At 37.7% G+C, this 26,209-nt stretch overlaps 1 protein-coding gene across 1 annotated transcript; it reads left to right on the forward strand.

Annotated features, from left to right (window-relative positions):
- Nucleotides 1-12,606: 12,606 nt before the first annotated feature.
- LOC143227410 (putative ammonium transporter 3) lies at nt 12,607-25,988 on the forward strand. The gene is made up of 7 exons (XM_076458863.1): nt 12,607-12,709; nt 16,843-17,392; nt 17,790-17,861; nt 20,314-20,373; nt 21,335-21,408; nt 24,875-25,191; nt 25,695-25,988. Exons 1-7 carry the CDS (start codon nt 12,607-12,609, stop codon nt 25,986-25,988), a joined length of 1,470 nt encoding a protein of 489 aa, XP_076314978.1.
- The last annotated feature ends 221 nt before the right edge of the window (nt 25,989-26,209 follow it).

Genomic DNA, 26,209 nt, shown 5'->3' on the forward strand with positions numbered 1-26,209 from the left:
TAAGAGTAGACCAAGTGCTGGCAGTGTTCTGAGTACTGACTGAGTCAGATAAGAGTAGACCAAGTGCTGGCAGTGTTCTGAGTACTGACTGGGTCAGATAAGAGTAGACCAAGTGCTGGCAGTGTTCTGAGTACTGACTGGGTCAGATAAGAGTAGACCAAGTGCTGGCAGTGTTCTGAGTACTGACTGAGTCAGATAAGAGTAGACCAAGTGCTGGCAGTGTTCTGAGTACTGACTGGGTCAGATAAGAGTAGACCCGTGCTGGCAGTGTTCTGAGTACTGACTGAGTCAGATAAGAGTAGACCAAGTGCTGGCAGTGTTCTGAGTACTGACTGAGTCAGATAAGAGTAGACCGCGCTGGCAGTGTTCTGAGTACTGACTGGGTCAGATAAGAGTAGACCAAGCGCTGGCAGTGTTCTGAGTACTGACTGGGTCAGATAAGAGTAGACCAAGTGCTGGCAGTGTTCTGAGTACTGACTGAGTCAGATAAGAGTAGACCAAGCGCTGGCAGTGTTCTGAGTACTGACTGAGTCAGATAAGAGTAGACCAAGTGCTGGCAGTGTTCTGAGTACTGACTGGGTCAGATAAGAGTAGACCGCGCTGGCAGTGTTCTGAGTACTGACTGGGTCAGATAAGAGTAGACCAAGTGCTGGCAGTGTTCTGAGTACTGACTGAGTCAGATAAGAGTAGACCAAGTGCTGGCAGTGTTCTGAGTACTGACTGGGTCAGATAAGAGTAGACCAAGTGCTGGCAGTGTTCTGAGTACTGACTGGGTCAGATAAGAGTAGACCAAGTGCTGGCAGTGTTCTGAGTACTGACTGAGTCAGATAAGAGTAGACCAAGTGCTGGCAGTGTTCTGAGTACTGACTGGGTCAGATAAGAGTAGACCAAGTGCTGGCAGTGTTCTGAGTACTGACTGAGTCAGATAAGAGTAGACCAAGTGCTGGCAGTGTTCTGAGTACTGACTGGGTCAGATAAGAGTAGACCAAGTGCTGGCAGTGTTCTGAGTACTGACTGGGTCAGATAAGAGTAGACCAAGTGCTGGCAGTGTTCTGAGTACTGACTGGGTCAGATAAGAGTAGACCAAGTGCTGGCAGTGTTCTGAGTACCGACTGGGTCAGATAAGAGTAGACCAAGTGCTGGCAGTGTTCTGAGTACTGACTGGGTCAGATAAGAGTAGACCAAGTGCTGGCAGTGTTCTGAGTACTGACTGGGTCAGATAAGAGTAGACCAAGTGCTGGCAGTGTTCTGAGTACTGACTGGGTCAGATAAGAGTAGACCAAGTGCTGGCAGTGTTCTGAGTACTGACTGGGTCAGATAAGAGTAGACCAAGTGCTGGCAGTGTTCTGAGTACCTGACTGAGTCAGATAAGAGTAGACCAAGTGCTGGCAGTGTTCTGAGTACTGACTGGGTCAGATAAGAGCAGACCGCGCTGGCAGTGTTCTGAGTACTGACTGAGTCAGATAAGAGTAGACCAAGTGCTGGCAGTGTTCTGAGTACTGACTGAGTCAGATAAGAGTAGACCAAGTGCTGGCAGTGTTCTGAGTACCGACTGGGTCAGATAAGAGTAGACCAAGTGCTGGCAGTGTTCTGAGTACTGACTGGGTCAGATAAGAGTAGACCGCGCTGGCAGTGTTCTGAGTACTGACTGAGTCAGATAAGAGTAGACCAAGTGCTGGCAGTGTTCTGAGTACTGACTGAGTCAGATAAGAGTAGACCAAGCGCTGGCAGTGTTCTGAGTACTGACTGGGTCAGATAAGAGTAGACCAAGTGCTGGCAGTGTTCTGAGTACTGACTGGGTCAGATAAGAGTAGACCAAGTGCTGGCAGTGTTCTGAGTACTGACTGGGTCAGATAAGAGTAGACCGTGCTGGCAGTGTTCTGAGTACTGACTGAGTCAGATAAGAGTAGACCAAGTGCTGGCAGTGTTCTGAGTACTGACTGAGTCAGATAAGAGTAGACCAAGTGCTGGCAGTGTTCTGAGTACTGACTGGGTCAGATAAGAGTAGACCAAGTGCTGGCAGTGTTCTGAGTACCGACTGGGTCAGATAAGAGTAGACCAAGTGCTGGCAGTGTTCTGAGTACTGACTGGGTCAGATAAGAGTAGACCAAGTGCTGGCAGTGTTCTGAGTACTGACTGAGTCAGATAAGAGTAGACCAAGTGCTGGCAGTGTTCTGAGTACTGACTGAGTCAGATAAGAGTAGACCAAGTGCTGGCAGTGTTCTGAGTACTGACTGGGTCAGATAAGAGTAGACCAAGTGCTGGCAGTGTTCTGAGTACTGACTGAGTCAGATAAGAGTAGACCGCGTGCTGGCAGTGTTCTGAGTACTGACTGGGTCAGATAAGAGTAGACCAAGTGCTGGCAGTGTTCTGAGTACTGACTGGGTCAGATAAGAGTAGACCAAGTGCTGGCAGTGTTCTGAGTACTGACTGAGTCAGATAAGAGTAGACCAAGTGCTGGCAGTGTTCTGAGTACTGACTGAGTCAGATAAGAGTAGACCAAGTGCTGGCAGTGTTCTGAGTACTGACTGGGTCAGATAAGAGTAGACCAAGTGCTGGCAGTGTTCTGAGTACTGACTGGGTCAGATAAGAGTAGACCAAGTGCTGGCAGTGTTCTGAGTACTGACTGAGTCAGATAAGAGTAGACCAAGTGCTGGCAGTGTTCTGAGTACTGACTGGGTCAGATAAGAGTAGACCAAGTGCTGGCAGTGTTCTGAGTACTGACTGGGTCAGATAAGAGTAGACCAAGTGCTGGCAGTGTTCTGAGTACTGACTGGGTCAGATAAGAGTAGACCAAGTGCTGGCAGTGTTCTGAGTACTGACTGAGTCAGATAAGAGTAGACCAAGTGCTGGCAGTGTTCTGAGTACTGACTGAGTCAGATAAGAGTAGACCAAGTGCTGGCAGTGTTCTGAGTACCGACTGGGTCAGATAAGAGCAGACCAAGTGCTGGCAGTGTTCTGAGTACTGACTGAGTCAGATAAGAGTAGACCAAGTGCTGGCAGTGTTCTGAGTACTGACTGGGTCAGATAAGAGTAGACCAAGTGCTGGCAGTGTTCTGAGTACCTGACTGGGTCAGATAAGAGTAGACCAAGTGCTGGCAGTGTTCTGAGTACTGACTGAGTCAGATAAGAGTAGACCAAGTGCTGGCAGTGTTCTGAGTACCGACTGAGTCAGATAAGAGTAGACCAAGTGCTGGCAGTGTTCTGAGTACCGACTGGGTCAGATAAGAGTAGACCAAGTGCTGGCAGTGTTCTGAGTACTGACTGGGTCAGATAAGAGTAGACCAAGTGCTGGCAGTGTTCTGAGTACTGACTGAGTCAGATAAGAGTAGACCAAGCGCTGGCAGTGTTCTGAGTACTGACTGGGTCAGATAAGAGTAGACCAAGCGCTGGCAGTGTTCTGAGTACTGACTGGGTCAGATAAGAGTAGACCAAGTGCTGGCAGTGTTCTGAGTACTGACTGGGTCAGATAAGAGTAGACCAAGTGCTGGCAGTGTTCTGAGTACTGACTGGGTCAGATAAGAGTAGACCAAGCGCTGGCAGTGTTCTGAGTACTGACTGAGTCAGATAAGAGTAGACCGCGCTGGCAGTGTTCTGAGTACTGACTGAGTCAGATAAGAGTAGACCGTGCTGGCAGTGTTCTGAGTACTGACTGAGTCAGATAAGAGTAGACCAAGTGCTGGCAGTGTTCTGAGTACTGACTGAGTCAGATAAGAGTAGACCAAGTGCTGGCAGTGTTCTGAGTACTGACTGAGTCAGATAAGAGTAGACCAAGTGCTGGCAGTGTTCTGAGTACTGACTGGGTCAGATAAGAGTAGACCAAGTGCTGGCAGTGTTCTGAGTACTGACTGGGTCAGATAAGAGTAGACCAAGTGCTGGCAGTGTTCTGAGTACTGACTGAGTCAGATAAGAGTAGACCAAGTGCTGGCAGTGTTCTGAGTACTGACTGAGTCAGATAAGAGTAGACCAAGTGCTGGCAGTGTTCTGAGTACTGACTGAGTCAGATAAGAGTAGACCAAGCGCTGGCAGTGTTCTGAGTACTGACTGAGTCAGATAAGAGTAGACCAAGTGCTGGCAGTGTTCTGAGTACTGACTGAGTCAGATAAGAGTAGACCAAGTGCTGGCAGTGTTCTGAGTACTGACTGAGTCAGATAAGAGTAGACCGCGCTGGCAGTGTTCTGAGTACTGACTGAGTCAGATAAGAGTAGACCGCGCTGGCAGTGTTCTGAGTACTGACTGAGTCAGATAAGAGTAGACCAAGCGCTGGCAGTGTTCTGAGTACCGACTGGGTCAGATAAGAGTAGACCAAGTGCTGGCAGTGTTCTGAGTACCGACTGGGTCAGATAAGAGTAGACCAAGTGCTGGCAGTGTTCTGAGTACTGACTGAGTCAGATAAGAGTAGACCAAGTGCTGGCAGTGTTCTGAGTACTGACTGAGTCAGATAAGAGTAGACCAAGCGCTGGCAGTGTTCTGAGTACTGACTGGGTCAGATAAGAGTAGACCAAGTGCTGGCAGTGTTCTGAGTACTGACTGGGTCAGATAAGAGTAGACCAAGTGCTGGCAGTGTTCTGAGTACTGACTGGGTCAGATAAGAGTAGACCAAGTGCTGGCAGTGTTCTGAGTACCGACTGGGTCAGATAAGAGTAGACCGCGCTGGCAGTGTTCTGAGTACCGACTGGGTCAGATAAGAGTAGACCAAGTGCTGGCAGTGTTCTGAGTACCGACTGGGTCAGATAAGAGTAGACCAAGCGCTGGCAGTGTTCTGAGTACTGACTGGGTCAGATAAGAGTAGACCAAGTGCTGGCAGTGTTCTGAGTACCGACTGGGTCAGATAAGAGTAGACCAAGCGCTGGCAGTGTTCTGAGTACCTGACTGGGTCAGATAAGAGTAGACCAAGTGCTGGCAGTGTTCTGAGTACTGACTGGGTCAGATAAGAGTAGACCAAGTGCTGGCAGTGTTCTGAGTACTGACTGAGTCAGATAAGAGTAGACCAAGTGCTGGCAGTGTTCTGAGTACCGACTGGGTCAGATAAGAGTAGACCAAGTGCTGGCAGTGTTCTGAGTACTGACTGAGTCAGATAAGAGTAGACCAAGTGCTGGCAGTGTTCTGAGTACCGACTGGGTCAGATAAGAGGAGACCGCGCTGGCAGTGTTCTGAGTACTGACTGAGTCAGATAAGAGTAGACCAAGTGCTGGCAGTGTTCTGAGTACTGACTGGGTCAGATAAGAGTAGACCAAGTGCTGGCAGTGTTCTGAGTACCGACTGGGTCAGATAAGAGCAGACCGCGCTGGCAGTGTTCTGAGTACCGACTGGGTCAGATAAGAGTAGACCAAGCGCTGGCAGTGTTCTGAGTACTGACTGAGTCAGATAAGAGTAGACCAAATGCTGGCAGTGTTCTGAGTACTGACTGGGTCAGATAAGAGTAGACCAAGTGCTGGCAGTGTTCTGAGTACTGACTGAGTCAGATAAGAGTAGACCAAGTGCTGGCAGTGTTCTGAGTACTGACTGAGTCAGATAAGAGTAGACCAAGTGCTGGCAGTGTTCTGAGTACCGACTGGGTCAGATAAGAGTAGACCAAGTGCTGGCAGTGTTCTGAGTACTGACTGAGTCAGATAAGAGTAGACCAAGTGCTGGCAGTGTTCTGAGTACTGACTGGGTCAGATAAGAGTAGACCGCGCTGGCAGTGTTCTGAGTACTGACTGGGTCAGATAAGAGGAGACCAAGTGCTGGCAGTGTTCTGAGTACTGACTGGGTCAGATAAGAGTAGACCAAGTGCTGGCAGTGTTCTGAGTACTGACTGGGTCAGATAAGAGTAGACCAAGTGCTGGCAGTGTTCTGAGTACTGACTGGGTCAGATAAGAGGAGACCAAGTGCTGGCAGTGTTCTGAGTACTGACTGAGTCAGATAAGAGGAGACCAAGTGCTGGCAGTGTTCTGAGTACTGACTGAGTCAGATAAGAGTAGACCAAGTGCTGGCAGTGTTCTGAGTACTGACTGGGTCAGATAAGAGTAGACCAAGTGCTGGCAGTGTTCTGAGTACTGACTGGGTCAGATAAGAGGAGACCAAGTGCTGGCAGTGCGTTCTTCCTTTAGTTTCTTCACTTCAAAATTATGGACGGACAGTACATATGCATGTTTGTGAAGTTCCTGTTAAGAAGAAAAAAGAAGAATTTTTTTTTTTACAGTCCTGTGCTTGGATCCATAATTTGTCTGACTTTCCATTATTTTTGAAAAGTGGATTTAAAGTCTATCAGTTATAACTATATATGATTTTGTGGTATAAGGAATTTTCTAAAACGAATATCCCTATTTTTAAATAAAGACAATAGATTGCAGTAAAAATTAAAGAATTATACGTAATGTATGATAGAATTTTTATAACTCTTCAATATTTCTCTAGTGTTATATAGATCAAATAACGTATCTAACAACCTTCAAATTACTGTTGCGCGTAAGTAATATTTGCATTATCGAGACATTTACTTTTTGAAAATGTAATTCATAATTTCATCTATCAATATGCTAAGCTTTGTTTTGATTTTTTTTCTTTCTCAACGACACTTTTTCGTGTTTTTTATGCACTTGTATTATTTTGCAGCATATAAACTATTTGTAAATGTTTTTGGCAAATCGCTTAAAACCACAGGAGAACAGGACAGACATAAATTATGTTGATGATAAAGTTTATTTCCCTAGCAGGATAAATTGTTAGTAGTTAATCACCCTATGATTCCCATTTTAAAATGTGACGTAATTTAAAGAATAAAGATGTAGATGTTATTGTTTAGCAGCTCTTAGCATGACTGAAGTGTTCAATAATTACGTATCACTTTGGGCGGCCTAAGAAGCTCAGAGCTTTAGCTCTAAATGAAACCAAACGCGCAACACGAGCAACATTTTTAAAATGCATGAAATAATTTGAATTTATTGATTAACTTTAATTTTTACTGTTACTGGGGACGGGTACTTTTGCTTGTGTGAAACACATTGCATGTAAGTATCTGGTCTTGTTCATCTTCCAATCGAACAAAATCAGACACGAAAACAAAGTTAGGAAAGTATAAATTAAAATACTATTTTTAATACATAGGACCTGACATGTTTCAATAGCACCTGGTTGCCTTCTTCCTGGTATTAACAGATTAACAATGTGAAAAACTGGAGCATTTCTTCCCATACGGAACGACAATGTAACAGCTCTGAAACAGTTTAAATGACAATAACTTAGATTTATAATTTAAATTATGTAACGTTTATTATTTCGCGTATTATAACCAAAGACAACTAGAATTTGTTAAAACGTATTTAGTTTTAAAATAATAAAAAAGTAATAATTATTAAATAAATGAAAACAAAAATTTGTTTCTTTGTTTCCTCTTTCTCTTTAACCATCAATTCCTAATTCCCGTGACTGCCCAATAACAGACCAGTTTAAGAAAACGTAACAGAATGGGAGGGAGCACTGTACTGTTCTGTGTTTCTCAGATAATTCTTCACGGAAATATAAAAGAGCAGTGTGTATAATGACAGCCTAGAAATTACAGTCACATTGAAATACAAAGAGAGTGATTTAATTTATCGTTTTCGATCGAAGAAATAAGGCTAAAATCTGTGAAGACGTGTAATCTTACTTCCATCAAATCAACTCTGATCCTTTTTATTAAAAGAAATGCTCCAGTTCACAGTAATGAGTATCGATCCACACCACACCTGTGACAATTAATAACGGATTTGTGACACCACTACTCCCTTAATTAAAGAAAGTAGAACGTGATAAAGTGTGTCCCCCAGTGGCTCAGCGGTATGTCTGCGAACTTACAACGCTAAAAACCGGGTTTCGATAACCGTGGTGGGCAGTGCGCAGATAGCCCATTGTGTAGCTTTGTGCTTAATTTAAAACAACAACAATTGTAATAAAGTGAATTGCTAAAATAAAAATCAACCACTAAAAATTAAGATTCTGAGAGGTATGTCGGTTGAATCAAAATACTGAAGCGATAAAAGGACGTTTCGCTAACGTCGCTCTAAAGCTCGTATGGTCAAGTTATTAGAGCGATCAACTCGTCATCTGAAGGTCGCGGGTTCGAATACCCCTACACCAAATATGCTCAACCTTTCAGCCGTTGGGGCGTTATAATGTGACGGCGAATCCCGCTACTCGTTGGTAAAAAATAGCCTAAGAGTTGTCAGTGGGTGGTGATGACTAGATGTCTTTCCTCTAGTCTTACACTGCTATATTATGACAGCTATCATAGATAGCCCTCGTGCAGTTTTGCGTGAAATTCAAACAACAAACATACGTCTCTCTAAAACATAATAATTATGTTAAAATTTCATACACATATGTTGACAGTCCGTTCGTGTTATCATGTAGTTGTAACTTAGTAATTTTGGAATTTATAGATAAACCAAAATTTTGTGAGCAATTAAAACAGCCCCAAAATTTAAGAGGAAAGTCAGAGTGTTCAAATAGTATAAATTCACTCGTTTTAACTTCGCGATTTAATAGAACAAAGTGTTAAAGTTTCGCTTTTTCTAGAACTTGAAACAAGTAGTTCACCTCAAGATAATCACAGTTGAAAAACAATATTAACTTTCCGTGTTATAGACTTCGAGTATGAGCGTCCATGATTCGCACCATTTTGTCGAAATGTTGTGCTTGCACTTCTAGACCCAGTGTGTCATAAGAGTAACAATCAAATATCATTGTTTGATAAAAGTAACCGAGGAACTGGTAATGGGTGCTGTTGACTAACCCATTAAACTTATCAGTTTAAAGTAAGAAACTGCTATTTGCAGATAGTGCTTGCGTGTTATTTCGCGAAACAAATATAGTGTTCGCGTTAACGAGTGTTATTCTGGTTGATGTAACGTAAACTTTAAACTTTGCAGTATTACTTGAATGATACAATAGTGTTGTACGAAGTACTTATTTCCCGTTAAATTCATATTAATCAACGTAAATTTTGTATATTTTATTTATCATGACTTGGGTTCTGTTATATTATTTAAAACTTTCTTGAATTTAACATCATTCTCAAACCTGATAGCATAAGATTTAATTTTAAAAAAATACTGATTTAATATGTTTAATCTAAACGACTGAGTTGTCAGACAAATTATGACAAATGGTACACAACGAAACAATGTAACTGCCCAGATTTATTCAGTACACTACAGTTAGATGCGAGCCGTGTACGTATTTGATGAGTGACTGGTTCCAGATTTGACTTAAATTTCACGAAGTAAAGACAGGCAAGTGGCGAAGATAATACACTGATCTTGGCAGAGATTATTGTTGGTAACCACATCGATTTTTACGTGCTATAATATGGCATTATAAATGTTGTATGAAGACGCAGCTAATCAGAATTTTGTTTTAACGAATGACGTCACCCGAGTTCAAGCGGTTAACAAAGTCTTCAAAGAATAAAGTGGACTGGTCACTATATTCACCGGACTTCAGTCCAGTTGAAGATGTATAGAACTATCTGAGAAGGCACGTGATAACATGTTCAGAGATGCCAAACTATTTCAAATGACTGAGTGTAATGATTGTAGACAGCCCTTTCACAGTTTTAGTCCTTTTAGATTTGCCAGAAACAAGACAATCTGGAGAACGAGGCCTCTTTTCCATCTTGTGAACGATCGCATTGGTGTTTCTGTGCCGCTTAGAAAACGAGAAATACCCATTTACGCGAGCGCTGATTGGCTGACAAGCACTGATGATATAACTATGGATTCCCCCACGTACCCTGTATGGAGAAGCACTGCACTCAAACTATTGGTAGACGTCGGAGATACAAATATTTTTTTTTATTACTTCAAGCACAAACATGATTATCGCAAGTAGCCATTTTGACTATGTCTTTTATTTATTATCAAAATTTAGTTGTAGCTCACTAGAAATTTTATTTTTACCCCTATCAAAGCCCTGGGGGAACAATTTATCACTTTACTGTACAGGCCTATATAACATATAATAATTTGGAAGTTGCAAAAAGTCGTAATATTTGTCTGTATGAGCGTATAGTCATTCTGTATACACCAAAATCGTAATGATTACGCTCAAATCGTAATGGTTGGCATCTCTGCATGTGGTTCGCCTCCAAGCAGTGTTGATGAGCTAGAAATAGAACCAATGGATTGCTTGTTTTAGAATTTTCGTACAAAGTTACACCAGAGCTATCCGTGTATACTTTGGGATGACAAAGTACATGGAAGACACCTAGTTAACAGCACTATCTCCAATATCTTAAGATATTCGTGGCTGACCAAATAATGGTATTTGATTGTCACTTTTATTGTGTACTAATAGCCCCAAAGTGTGAAGTGCGATTTTGAGGCAACAAAATGCGAACCGTAAATCTGCATATTCACAGTTTGGTCACACTAGAACTATTACGTCTGACAGTATTGTTTATTTGCTGAATTTTGCGTAAAGCTACCCGAATACTAATTGCACTAACCATTTCTCATTTAGAAATAATAGGCTAAAAGGAAGACAGATAGTCAAGACCACCCGCCGCCAACTCTTGTGGTTCTCTTTATCAACGGAAAGTGAGAATAGTTGTCACATTTTAGCTCTTTCATAAATATATTCGGTGACAGGACTGAACCCACTACTCACATATTACGAGTCGAGTGCTTCTGTCCGGCCCAGTGAGACCACAGGCTAATCCTGAGTTTTAAATCATAAATCCGTAAGTTGAATGACTTGAATTTAATAGAAGACTGAGATGTAGAAGTAAAACAATAATGAGCGCTTATCTCATGCCTCCCTGTAGTAATGTAGCAAGTCTATTAACGCAAAAAACCCGGGTTTTGATACTACCTACAATGGGAACAGGTTTGTACTTGTATGCAGATTAACTTATCTAATTTCTGGACGATTCTTGATAAAAAACAAACATACAAAAGAACAACTTTAACGTTAAGTATGTTTAAAAAGATGTATAGAGAGCTTAAGCAAGTTATTTTAATTCGTCAAAGCAACACTAAACACTGATTATGTGTTTAGTGTTATAAAAATTGGCATTCTTGAGTTAACTTTTATGTAAAACAAATAATATCAAGTAAGCAGTTATACGATATGATATACAAATATTTACTATTGAAGATCGTGCCCGTGCCATTCAGGTCTTGTTTGTCTCTCAGATAGTTCACCAGCTCAACGTTAGTAACAGTTATGAGTAGACAGCCTTCTTGTTGCTCTGCGCGAAAATTCTAAATAGCAGACACAGACACACTAAATCAAAATATTAAATACGATCAAAGATTTTTTTGTACAAAAGAAAGGTGTATAAAGTTAAGATATATTAAAAGTTAATAATAAATAACGAAGGATATTTTGAGCCTTACACCAATGATCCCAAAGAAAATCATACATCTGACGAACTAAGGACTATTTTGACGTGTGTTCCCCCCTCTCCTAATTTCGAACAACGTCCAACGCTAAGGTTGAATACTGAGAAAATAATGGGATTTTATTACTTTCCCTGGAAACTTATTTACGGTCTTAAAGTCTGGAACACAATATTTTACAGTAACTGGACTCGAATATCGGAACCATAAATCCATTACACTAGATGCCAACCTGGCCCGGTATGGCCAAGCGTGTTAAGACGTTCGACTCGTAATCCGAGGGTCCCGGGTTTGAATCCCGGTCGCAACAAACATGCTCGCCCTTTCAGCCGTGGGGCGTTATAATGTTCGGTCAATCCCACTATTCGTTGGTAAAAGAGTAGCCCAAGAGTTGGCGGTGGGTGGTGATGACTAGCTGCCTTCCCTCTAGTCTTACACTGCTAAATTAGGGACGGCTAGCGCAGATAGCCCTCGAGTAGCTTTACGCGAAATGCAAAAACATGCCAACCATTTCCCTCCACTCAGTTCTACTAAGATTAACTACGTTTTTTGTACGTGTTTCGTAAGACGTCGGATTTAGTTTATGCCCAGTAAAACGCTAAACCCTGAAAAAAGCAAATCAAATACAACTGTATTCTGCACCTTAATTGAAACCTTTCGTGTACCACGTCTGGTGGGGAACATTATTTGTATAATGAATCACAAACAGTAAAGTTTTGTTTATATCGCTGTAAATAAATTATAATCCTAGAAACAAGCGCCAGTTATGTCATAATGACAAGATTCAACTTACCCTTCATACTGTTTGACGAGACGTTCTTTCTAAGATTTCGTAAATGAAGAGCTCTGTATCGATTTCTTTCGAAACGCGTAAAACAATTATAAGAAGTAACGTAACATCAGAACTACATTTAATCAGGCTACTCAGCAGCAACAAGTATTGGGAAGGTGTAACGTTATTGAACTTAACCATACGTTCCTTTCAGAAATTCGTGTTCAGGGCTCGATCAGAATAATTTAGTATAAATTTGTCTTTAATGAATCATTAAATTTTAGCGATCGTAACAGTTCTGTATTGTGGAAAATACTTCTGTTTTCCAAATTATCATTCTTTTACCTAAGTATTACGATTTTAATTTTAGATAGAATTTTGCGTTCAAGTCGTGATCTAAGTTAATTTGTCACTAAAAATATTGTTTTTAAGGCTTTTCCCTTTTAGGAAAGACTGAAAATAAAACGAAAGATGGCAAATGGTACTACCGAAATAAATACACTTGATCCGGTTAATTCGGACGACGCTACCTGGATCTTAACAGCCTCTTTCGTTATCTTTACCATGCAGACAGGTAAGCTAGGTTTTACCTTTGTTTACTTTAATTTTATCTTCCTCATAAGTGTAAATATAGAAATAACACGAGGAATAAGATGTGAATGGGTTTACAACAGATACGAAAGCAACTGTAAATAACTTATACTGAAGACAAAGTAACATCTAAATTAAAACGTATGTTCTTTTATTTTACATTAAATTATTAATTTCAAGTAACTGATAATCTTTGAATATAATTTTTGTTTGGCTAAATTATTGTTCTAGATTTTTTAAATATTTTAATCATAACCACGTATACAAACATTTTGCAATTTCTTCGTAACTAACTTATTAGGGGTTAAAAGTCCATAAGACTTAAAATATCAATGGGAAACTAGAGTTGTGAATTTGAGGATTAATTAGTCGCATAGTATTCTTTTAAAAATGTTCTCGCACTTTGTGGCCTTCCACGCTTTATGAGGATAATAACCTGATTACGTTATTCAATTAGCCCCACAGTTAGCAGTTGGTGCTGATGAATGTCTGCCTTCACCGAAGTCTATCAGTTTAAAACTGGTAGATGGTGTATAGCTTTGTGAAAATATCTGAAATAAATATTTGAAAGCTGTTAAAGTTGGCATAATATATTTTAAAGCAACAAAATAAGACATCGCAGCTTAAAATCAGATATGGTTAACATCTGTTAACTTCAAAACTAGATTCCGTTCAAAATTGAGGTAAGTCTGATCGTACACTCAAAGCTGTACAAAATAAGCTTCAAATCTTAGCTTAAAATAAGAAAATAAAATACCATTCGCAACCACAAAAAACGTCGAAAGTCAGTTTAAAGCACGAATATCTTTCCTAACTAAATAACTAATAATTTTGTATTTATATTAAACACTAAAATAATGTTTTTGTAATCAGTTTTAGTTCTTTAAGCACTAAAATATTGTTTTCGTAACCAAACTAATCCCAGCTTTAGTTCAACTTATACAGTTTGTCATCATTGTATTTCGTATCAAATTGAAAAGAAAAACACGTTTTTGAGTTTTGTAATTCTTACAAAGATGTTTTTGGGATCTTGTTTGATTTAATTAATTTTTTTTGCATGTTCACTTACGAATAACATAATAAACATTTTTTTTTTAATTTCGCGCAAAGCTATACGAGAGTTATCTGCGTTAGCCGTCCATAATTTAGCAGTGTAAGACTAGAAGGAAGGCAGCTAGTCATAACCATCCACCGCAAATATTTGGGCTACTGTTTTACCAGCGAATAGTGGGATTGATTGTGACATTATTCGCCTTCACGGCTGAAAGGGCGAACATGTTTGGTATGACGAGGATTCGAACCTGCGACCCTCGGAACATACTAGGCTAATATTTATTTACATCTCCTGGAATGAACTTTTATCGTGTTAACAAACATTTAAGGTCCGACATGGCCAAGTGGTTAAGGCAGTCGATTCGTCATCTGACAAAGACCGTTTATTTAAGTACCCCGATGGGACAGCAGTAAGTCTTCGTTAAATCAGGGGTTCAACGCTCCTCGGTGGACACAGCTGATAGCCCGATGCAGCTTTGCTATAAGAAACACACACACAACTTGATATAATACAAAAGTGGATAAATAAGGTATGTGCGTATTATAGTGTTTCACGTGACAACATTTTGCTGTTGATACTTTAGTAGCATTTTTGTTAATTAATATTTCGTTGTAACGTTCTAGTGATCTCCCATGGTTTTTGTACTACATATAGTACAACACTTCTGCCCAGACGTTGCTTTTTTCTGTCACATATCAGTGTACTTGATGTTCTGGCCTCTCTCTAGTACAGCGCTTAGTCTACGGATTTACAACGCTAAAAGGCCCCGCATGGTCAAGTGTGTTAAGGCGTTCGACTCGCAATCCGCGGGTCGCGGGTTCGAATCACGTTCGCACCGTACATGCTTGCCCTTTCAGCCGTGGGGGCGTTATAATGTGACGGGCAAACCCACTATTCGTTGGTAAAAGAGTAGCCCAAGAGTTGACGGTGAGTGGTGATGACTAGCTGCCTTCCCTCTAGTCTTACACTGCTAAATTAGGGACGGCTAGCGCAGATAGCCCTTGAGTAGCTTTGCGCGAAATTCAAAAAAACAAACAAACAAACATACAACGCTAGAATCAGTGGTTTGATTCCCCTCGGTGGGCTCAACAGATAGCTCGATGTAACTTTGCTATAAGAAAAACACACACTAGATGTTTTCAACATAAATCCCAGTGACCAGTCGGTTAACATAAGACTATTCATTGTTATAAATAATTATCTTCTATTAATTATTTTCTATAGTTTTACTGTTTCCCTCCTTTGTTGTTCGTTCGACGTCAATGTAGTAGTAGATTTGGAATTTCGCGCAAAGCTACACGAGGGATATCTGCGCTAGCCCTCCCTAATTTTGCAGTGGAAAACTAGAGGAAGGCAGCTAATCATCACCACCCGCTGCCAACTTTTGGGCTACTTTTTTTAACTAATAGTGGGAATTATCGTCACATTATAATGCCCCACGATTGAAAGTGCGAGCACGTGTGACGAGGATTCGATTCCGCAGATTACGAATCGAGTGCTTGACCACCTGGTCATGCTGGGTCGTCTTAATAAATAAACAACCATTGCACAAAACTTGGACAAATGCATTGTGAATTTTGAGTTTTTTATTTTGTCAAGTCATCTTGGTTTTTGGTCAATTTGCTTTGAACGTTTGTGCAAAGCTATGCAAGGACTATTTGCGCTAGCTGTCTCAAATTTTGAACTGATTCTTCAGAAGAAAAGTATCTGGTCAATGGCACCCATTGTCATTTATTTGGCTAATTTAATCGAATAGTGGTATTTCATTATCCTTCTTTTAACGGACTCACGAACCTGAAGTGCGGAGTGTATTTCTGCAGAACAGTGCGCGAAACTTGAACCATTCCATTCACTATTCAGCAGGCTGGCCACTTGACTACGTCCGCCTCTTTAATTTAGATATTATGAATCATTAACTCGGAAAATAAAACATTTATCATAAGTTTCTTGTTCTTAAAACAATTTGTTTTCGTATAATTTTTATAAAAAACGGCATTGTTTTCGAACAATAAGTCGCTAATATTTTTCACTAGTTGCCAGTACTGTTCGTCTGAGTGTAGATCACAGAGTGGTACTAAAGCTACCCCTAGGATTCTATATTCGAGTCATCGTACGTATTCCTGTGTTGCTATTTGTTATAGCGCAGTCATTTAAGTCACGAGGGCTATCTGCACTAGCCGTCCCTAATTTAGCAGTCTAATACTAGAGGGAAGACAGCTAGTCATCACCACATGTCTCCAACTCTTAGGCTACTCTTTTACTAATGAATAGTGGGATCGGCCATAATATAATAACGCCCACACGGCTGAAAGGGCGAGCATGTATGGTGTGACGGGAATTCGAACCAGCGGTCCTTAGATTACGAGTCGAGCGACCTAAACACCTTGCTACATATGAAGAACCTCGGCCACGTGAAGCCACATTCATTAAAAAACAACAACGTTATAACTGTTTTAATTAAGATGATTTTTTAAAATTCCTCGTATTTTTTAATTATTTAGGAAAATTTTTTGTTCACTTAGAAAGAAACAACCGTATAGAATAAATTAAAGTGAAATACATATTTAGTACGGAAACAATAGCAGTAGGAAATCAAAAACGACTTAAGATACAGAGATAGAAATTACTCACTTTTAGGTGAATAAATAAGTTCCAGGAATTATTTAGAATTCTAAGATATATTGGCTTTAATCACAACAAATTAACTTCTAGAATAATTTTTGTATTCTAAAAACGCTTTGGATCTTCCTTGGTAAATATTCACTAACTGTGTTTAATTAGTTTTTTGTTATTTTGAAATTGAATATGTAAAAAACTTAAAACAACAACAAAAATATGGTTAAAAAGTGTGCATTATTAATATATAACTTATTTGTTTTACATGTTTAAAATAACATGGTATAGTTAATTTAGTTATATTAAAGGTTTGTATTCTATAATTTTTTTCAATCACGTAATGATAATTTACATACAGCTTCGTCATTGTACTGCTTATAGAACCTTTAGTGCCTTTGAAATGCTACATTGAAAGATGAAGCAACATAAATATTATTTGTTCCCAGGATTTGGACTCCTGGAATCTGGAGCAGTAACCAAGAAAAACGAAGTTAACATAATGATGAAGAATGCTGTAGATGTTATATTTGGAGGACTGACGTACTGGATGTACGGCTATGGGCTACAATATGGAACTGGTCCCTGGACAAATCCATTTTGTGGAGTTGGTTCTTTCTTTCTAGATGCAGAACCGGAAGATATGGGGATTGTCTTTGCTACTTTTATTTTTCATCTTTCCTTTGCCACAACAGCGACCACCATTGTGTCTGGAGCCATGGCTGAGAGAACTAGTTTTAATGCTTATTGTGTATTTTCACTTCTCAATACAGTTACTTACTGTATTCCAGCGGGATGGTTGTGGGGAAGTCATGGGTTTTTAAAGAAAATGGGAGTAATCGACTTCGCAGGCTCTGCTGGAGTTCATCTTCTTGGAGGTGTTTCGGCCTTAACTTCAGCTATTATGTTGAAACCAAGGCTTCGTAGATATGACCATGGAGTGGTTCCTCTCCCAATGGGAAATCCCATCAATGCCATCGTGGGAGCTTTCACACTTTGGTACAAATAATAGAGAAATATTAAACTAATAGTGACTTGTTTAAGCTTAATGGATAATTTGTTCCTTAAAATAACTGTCAGTCTCAGTAAATAATTTTTCTTGATAAACAATTTATGGTTTTATTTAGTGTGTAAATTGCTTTTTCTCGAATGAAATTATACTAACTGAAAGACTACACAAGATTTAATCTAAAAACAAGTGTTAAAATCTTATTTCATTTAATAACGAAGCAACAAGTGATCTGTTTGTGATTGTAAAAAAATAAGATAAAACAAAAGAGGAAAATATCAAATCCTATTAATATAATCACGTATAAAATATTTTTAAACGAGTTGTTTTGATTATTGGTCGGCTCGAAAAAATGTTATATAAATAAACTATAAATATCACCCATAGGTGGGGCTGGTTGGTGTTCAACTGCGGAAGCACATTTGGAATCTCTAATCATAAGTGGCATTATGCTGCAAGGTATGTGAACTACTGTACACACACACACACACCCTTTAGTTGATTCTCGTGTTTCTTATATGAACTGTTAATTAAATATAGCTTACTTAAAACTCAAACAAAAAACACAAACAATATTTTATTGTGAATTTTTACAATACCATTTTCATAAAATAGGCCAGAACAGACCTCTCACGGTTTTGTTAGGCTAAGAGCTTTCAAAGCGTGACATACAAAGACAAATAAGGAATGTTAGTCACCGAATATATCTTTGTGGACATTACAATGACATGGTCTTATTTTACAATGAACACAAACTTCAAACAGTAATCTTAGTAGTATATTTTCGGTACGCAATTTATTAAAACAATGAACACTGTACTGTTTGAACATTTGGAAGTTGTATTATATGCATAATAAAATTTTCAAGAAAAAAATTAAAAATCATACCGTAGTTAAAAACTATGGTATGACTTTACAAGTTAATAGGAGTTAGTTAAAAAATAAAAAATCGATAAGCTAAAATCTTCTTTGTAAAATAGAGGCATGTGACGATTTATTTCCATGTTTATTTACTTGACAGACTGATTGTAATTGAGCACAAAACTACACAATGGGATAACTTACCACTTTGTAAGTCTGCAGACATGTCGCTATACAATAGAGGGTCTCCTGTTTACTCTTGCTGAAAAAATAATGATGAAATGTATAAAAGATTTGTGGTTTAGCACAAAGGTACATCATGGTGTAGCTGTGCTTTCCCTTATTTTCTCTTTTATACATTTCATATGCAAAGGCACCATGCCCTTACAAGTGCGAAGGGTTGTGTTCATGAAAACTTCTCAAACCAAAATTAAGATTATAGCCATATACAAGACAAACTGTTGCAAAAACAATTCTCAAAGGTAAAAAAATAGCGTTAGCCCTCTTTCTTGAAGGCTCAGAACTCTTGACTTGTTTATTTTCTGCCACGTTTCTGATATTACTATTTATAATCACCATTCATACTATCAGTATGGCGTTTACAGGTTAACCTACAAGGAAAATTAAAAGAGACCAACAGATTAGAGAGAAAATCATAATATTTGTTTGCTTAAGAGTTGTATTAGATATACGTTAACAACCTATAAAATACTAGAGCTCTAGTGTGCTACGAAGAAATTAAAAATATTTGCTTTTCACACCGAGGTTGTTCACTCACTGTTCAGCTCCTGCCTAATGTTTTGTTTGGCTTCTGGAGCTTCATGACAATGCGTCTTCACACTACAAAGACAGAAAGGATTGTCTCAGTGTCAGTAGATTGCGTTAGAAATAGTGAAGACTTTCACAATGAATTTGTAATTGTTTATTGTTTGTAGTAATACAGGTTACCAGATTGAAACATATTACAACACAACAACTTTATTGGAAGGATTGAAAAAATGTAGCATTTACAAAGTATACTGGATTTATTTTTTTCGCAAGATAATACATGTTCTTTTCTGGATACAAATAGCCAAGGCACATCCGATCGATGTGTATTCATGCTATTACATCCGTAAGCGTTTTTAACTGGATGAGAAAAGAGTGGCACTTTGTATTTATTCCCTTTGTTAAATTAGAAAGATTAACCCTTTTCTTATTATCCCATAATATGTATTTTACGACAATCGATTTCTCAATCCAAGGTTAAAACTTAACGCACCTCTGCCTCTAAACTATTTTTTAAATACTTAAGAACCAAGAGATAAATAATCACATTATACTTTATTTTCACGTGACTGATACAATTTGCATCTAATGACATATTAGATATCACTCATATTATACCGACCAGGGCATGTTTAACAACTAGAATCTTCTTAAGAATTACAGTTTAAATGTACTGTTTCCGTGGTGACTCGGCAAAATAAACAAATAAATACACTGTTATTTAAATGTACTGTTTCCGTGGTGACTCGGCAAAATAAACAAATAAATACACTGTTATTTAAATGTACTGTTTCCGTGGTGACTCGGCAAAATAAACAAATAAATACACTGTTAATTAGAATTAAACTCATAAAAGATAGCACATTTTCTTCTCAAGTACTACTACCACAACCTCAATAGTAGAATTTGCTATTGTTATACCTTGTGTTAACATGATATATTCACTATGGATAATATAAATTAGTTTGCTTGCATAATCAATTTTGCGATTATTTCTTAACCATGGAAGCACACGTTAAAACATTTATTTAACCATTGTATGATTACAACAAAGATGGAGTCATTAATACTTTTGCATTGCGAAGTTAGTCCAATAACAGAGTACTTGCTACTAATATTTTTCCCCTTTTTAATTATTATTTTACTTGATAATTAGGATAATTATAAATAATGCTTCTATTTTGAAAAAAAAATATTATTACGTAGTTGGCGTAACCATTGCTTATATGTACTTTTATCGACATTTTTTACTATAAAAAAATGAACATCTTCTATTTTTCAGGGCAGCAGTAACCACTGTTAATGCTTCACTTGCCGGAGGACTCGTTGGATTGATCTCCACGTAAGTCCAATTTTATTCCATCAATGTACGTACGTACAGTTTTACCGTTTTAACATACACCAGTTCACTTTTATTGTGTAAATATATGTAAGTACACTTTCACTGTTTCAACATATATCAGTTCACTGTTATTGTGCCAATATATGTAAGTACACTTTCACTGTTTCAACATACATCAGTTCACTGTTATTGTGCCAATATATGTAAGTACACTTTCACTGTTTCAACATACATCAGTTCACTGTTATTGTGCCAATATATGTAAGTACACTTTCACTCTTTCAACATGCATCAGTTCACTGTTATTGTGCCAATATATGTAAGCACACTTTTACTGTTTCAACATACACCAGTTCACTTTTATTGTGTAAATATATGTAAGTACACTTTCACCGTTTCAACATACATCAGTTCAATGTTATTGTGCCAATATATGTAAGTACACTTTCACTCTTTCAACATACATCAGTTCACTGTTATTGTGCCAATATATGTAAGTACACTTTCACTGTTTCAACATACATCAGTTCACTGTTATTGTGCCAATATATATAAGTACACTTTCACTGTTTCAACATACATCAGTTCACTGTTATTGTGCCAACAAACGTAAGTACACTTTCATGATATCAACTTTACGTTGATTTATACAAATGAATATTTACAGTGTTAGATATATTGATAAAATATTCTCATGATGTTTCAGTTGTTCTGTTACTGTAATGTTTTACCTTACATACATATATAAACTGATTTTTAAACATTTCCTTAACATGTAATTATGAGTATTTTAGCATGTTTCAAGAGACTTACAAAGCTCGTGGTATTCATGCCACTTACTTTTACTGATGTTTTTGTAAGCATTGTTATTTAGCACTACTGAAGTACACAAGGTTCTACAGACACATTTCCTGTTTATAGTAGTTTTACTTACGTTTTCTCTCTCTTCTCTGTTTTTCAGGTACGTAAAGAATCGAAAGTGTTTAGTTGGTGACATTATAAATTCAATCCTAGGGGCTCTTGTGAGCGTAACAGGTAAAGAAGTGTTTTATGAAAGGATTTTCACGTGTACAGAGTTGTAAATTGTTGTAATTCATTGTCCTGAAATATGCTAGGTAAGCAGAAAAAAATTATTTGGTTTTATATCTTAGTGGTATTTCTTTGACAAAGATATTACATGTGGGATCCTTAAATTCTAGAAAAGTTATTCAATATGAATTGGTAGTTCAAACCTTACTTAGGGTTGCTCTATTAATGATAAATACTATAATATCCAATTTATGAGTCTAAGCTGAAGTTTTGCTATATTTTCTATTCACTCTGATAAAACATATATGTTAAGTTTTTAATAAGGTGTGGTTTCAATCAGAATTCTTGAGTTTGGTTTGAGTATATTGTGATTCACTGCACGTGGAACCATATTTGAACTGGTTACATTCTCTATCCCGCTTATCCAGAGAACAGTTAACTTCTAATATTTTTAGAACAACTGAGAGAGAAAACGTGTCTCATACGAAAAAAAAAAACCTACCTACTTAACGCAAGAGTATTAATATTTGACTAAAAGTAATCTTCCAGTTTTAATTTTATGAAAATGAAATATTAGTGTGACATCTCTTTAAGAAAGACATCAAATTATCACCTGAAATTTCAATAGAAGAACTTTTAGGTATGTTTGTAAACAGTAATGTTCGCACTAATGAATCCAAAGGAGGCCACCTGACGCAGAGTGAAGGGAAGAGGGAGTGGAAAAGTGGTGATGTCATCAAAGATGAAGACTTCATAAGTCCAAAACATAAGAACCGTCCAAAATATTAGATAGAAGACATTTGTTACGTGCTTAAATGATTACACTCTCAAGAAGTTAAGGTTATATATCTAACTTTGTTTGTTATATCTAAACGACAAATACGCAAGTTCTAGATTGAAACTTTATGTAATGGACGTAATAGCTTATTTAGATCGTAGCAGGATTTATAAAACGTGAAAGGAGAGTACGTATTATCTGTTATTATTTTGTATTTTTTGAATTTCGCGCAAAGCTACTCAAGGGCTATCTGCGCTAGCCGTCCCTAATTTAGCAGTGTAAGACTAGAGGGAAGGCAGCTGGTCATCACTACCCACCGCCAACTCTTGTACTAACGAATAGTGGGATTAACCGCACATTATAACGCCCCCACGGCTGAAAGGATGAGCATGTTTGGTGCGACCGGGATTCGAACCCGCGCCCCTCGGATTACGAGTCGAACGTCTTAACCCACCTGGCCATGCCGAGCCTATTATCATAAGAGACTTGAAAGAAACTGAAATAAAGTTTCTAGGTTGTTCGCTCTTTTTATATAAACAATCGAAATACTTATTGTTTTTGCTGAATTCCCTAGCTATAAGTGCGTTGTTGTTGTTTTGAATTAATCACAAAGCTATACAATGGGCTATCTGTGCTCTGCCGACAACGGGTATCGAAACCCGGTTTTTAGCGTTGTAAGTCCGCAGACATGCCGCTGAGCCACTGGGGGACTGTAAGTGGGTCTAATTGGTTTGTTTTATTTACGCAGTTATATGAGAGAACATTTAAACATTACCTACTGTTTCAGAATATGTTGAATTTTACAAGTCTCGGATTCATGTATTGTGGGTTAGTTTTCAACTGTGAGTATAGTGCACAGCTGATTCAGTTTTCAAATGTTTTGTGTGATTTCTAAAATAAAGAAAACTTTGATTACTTGTGTAAATGGAATATTAAATGCAGTTTCTAATTATAGTAACGATTACTCGTGTAAATGAATATTAATTATAGTTTATTATAAAACTGTCATAGTAACTGAAGCTTTTTTTGTTACAAATGTTGAATCCTTATCAAAACTTTAATCACTTGGTTTTTGGACTAACTACGTAATATTGCGAAATATATTTGTTCATTCTGGACATACGATTTTCTCCATGACTTGTATTCTCATTTAAAAAAAAATTATGGCCTGGTGGTTAAGGCACTCGACTCGTAATCTGAGGGTCGCGGGTTCGAATCCCCGTTTCACCAAACATGCTTGCCCTTCCAGCCATGGGGGCGTTATAATGTGATGGTCAATCTCACTATTCGTTGGTAAAAGAGTAGCCCATGAGTTGGCAGTGAGTGGTGATGACTAGTTGTCTTCCCTCCAGCCATACATTTCTAAATTAGAGACGGCTAGCGCAGATAACCATCGTGTAGCTTTGGACGAAATTCAAAACAAACAAAAAGTTACATTAAATAAGGTTTTCCAACAATTTATTATATTCGTGTTACTGAAAATCTTTAAATACTTGGCTGATATTTAAAAGAGTAAGTTTAATTAAGACATCGTCCTTTTAAGACATTAAATGGAAAGGAAATTTAATTAACTTATAAATTAGCGCTAATCGTCCTTTTTAAGAGGAATAAATTAACTTAATTAGTCTTAAGCGTTTTCTTTTATGACATTTTAACTATAAATGATTTAATTAACCATCAAATTAGTGATTAATTATACTCTTCTTCAGACATGTATTGTATGAGTCATGGCTGCCATGAAACATGCTCTCCACTTTGTGGTTGAATGATTTAATATTGATTAATTTACAAGCAGGTTAAAAAAATCAGTGATATTAACATTTACCTCAACCAGGTTTCGTAAATAAGAAATTTCGTTTCTTTTGAATAAGAAACATGCAAAAGTAATTTCTTATTAAAGAGGTATGACTTAAAATATTTAATTGCAGTTTTAAGCCCCCTCAGTTGCTTAGCAGTAAGTCTGTAGGCTTAGGGCGCTAAATACTCGGTTTAGCTATCTGCGAAGCAGATCACAGATTGGTCTTTGTGTAGCTTTGTTCTCAACAAATTTCACTTGATATGATATAATTGTAATAATTAATACCGAATCAAACGTATTTAATCATTTGTTTTTAGTGAATCCCTTATGATGATAGCCAAAATACTCTAAAATAGTTCCAGGCATCATTATAAATTAACTGTTTTAGCTTTGCTGTAAGGAATTTGACTTCACCGACATTGTGAAAAAAAATTAAACCCTTTGTACATTGCAGTTGCGGTTTTGAATATCTGATTCAGCCTCGAACCAGATATCCTACAAGAATCCACACATAGTTAAGAAAGACTGTTACAGCAAATTATATTTATTTGTCATTTGTCTTTAATTTCTTTAAGGCTTACAAAGAAATGTAGTTTATTTTAACTGTAGCCAAGATTTATGCAAATTTTCAGCACTGCTCGAATTCCATAATGGCTGCTATATTCTTACTAACGTTTGACATCGTGTTTTAATGTGCTAGTTCAAATAGATACGGAAAGTCTCTATCTTGTTATAAAGTAACGAAATCGAGTAATACAGGTCACACGATGAAAGATTTAATTCCTCAAAGTTGTATACTAATTTGTGATATTTACTACCTATACGTTTTACTCTTTGATATAAAACATCGATACAATTAAGTTCTAAGTTTATTATTGTATAATATCTTTTAATAGCTGGTTCAGCATTCTATCATCCGTGGGAGGCCATTATTGTTGGAGCTGTTGGTGCTTTTCTCGTCATACGTTTTCAACCTTTATTGGACAGGGTTAAAGTGGACGATCCAGTAGGAGCAGTAGCTGTCCATGGTGTCGGAGGTCTTTGGGGCATGATAGCTGTGGGTCTCTTCGTAAATGATGACCCCTTGTTACATTTAACAAAGGGTTTGAAAGGACTCTTTAAAGGAGGAGGATTCTACATCTTAGGAGTACAAATGCTATCGTGTGTAACTATTGGTCTCTGGAGTGCTTCAGCCACTTTCATTCTGCTTAAGGTAAACTTGTTTACCTTTGCAACAATTTTGGTAACGCGCACATAAGCCTTTTAATGGTCTTTTAAGTCTGTTGTCCTATTAGTCTATATTTATTTTCAATGATAAATGCAGTTTTTAACATTTATATGGCCTCTCACAGATCATTACCTGCAACAATTTTCATCACGTTTTCTTTTCTACTTTTTTATACACTGTAATCTACTCTATCTCTATGGTTTTTGTAGCAATCAGACAACACTAACGTTGATTATTTGGACATAGTTTGCCATTAATGGTTATTTCAATAACACACATAAATCCAAACCAGGTGGATAAGGTAATGTAGGTTAGAAACGCATGTAAGCTAATGACAAATACCACAAACAGTACACGTGATGCTGGATAATACAAATAATATTTGTATAAAAAGAAACAAAACAAGTATATATATATAGCGTAAGAGCGCAATATAATTCATTTCATATTTAAATTATAATGCTTATACTTTTCTTTTTGTTTAATAGGTTATAGATAAGTTTATCTCAATTCGAATGCTGCAAGCAGAGGAGACTTTAGGTGCTGACTTTACGGAACACAGTATTCGCCACGACGGTTACAATTATGAAACCATTATCGAAAACTTATTGCAACAAGGACTTAAAACACACACCGATCGGCCTCATCCATTGCCCCGCACCGAATGGGACACCTACTTAATTCAAAAATACATAGTAGGGACTTTTACTAATGACAAGTCTCCAGGAAATTGGAAGAAATCTGTGGAAGATCAAAACACATTTCTATCGGAATTGTCCTAAAATACTTATCATGATAAATATGTAACAATATGATACTTAGAGCGTTTTTGCCACTTACTAAATGCCTGTCTTTAACCATGATGACAGATTCGTCATTTACAAATATATTTGTTGTATTTAGCAGCTTCTCATAGTTCTTAGGTGAATTATCTATAACATTTTCACAGTATAAGCGAAAACATGATTTTATTTCATGTTATAATTTAATATATTATTTTACT

The sequence above is a fragment of the Tachypleus tridentatus genome, chromosome 9 (assembly GCF_004210375.1).
Source record: "Tachypleus tridentatus isolate NWPU-2018 chromosome 9, ASM421037v1, whole genome shotgun sequence".
NCBI lineage: Eukaryota > Metazoa > Arthropoda > Merostomata > Xiphosura > Limulidae > Tachypleus > Tachypleus tridentatus.

Coding starts and splice junctions, on each gene's coding strand:
- LOC143227410 (XM_076458863.1), top strand. CDS start 12,607: ATGGCAAATGGTACTACCGAAATAAATACACTTGATCCGGTTAATTCG. Junction 17,393..17,789: donor GTGGGAGCTTTCACACTTTG/GTACAAATAATA, acceptor TATCACCCATAG/GTGGGGCTGGTTGGTGTTCA. Junction 25,192..25,694: donor CCACTTTCATTCTGCTTAAG/GTAAACTTGTTT, acceptor TTTGTTTAATAG/GTTATAGATAAGTTTATCTC.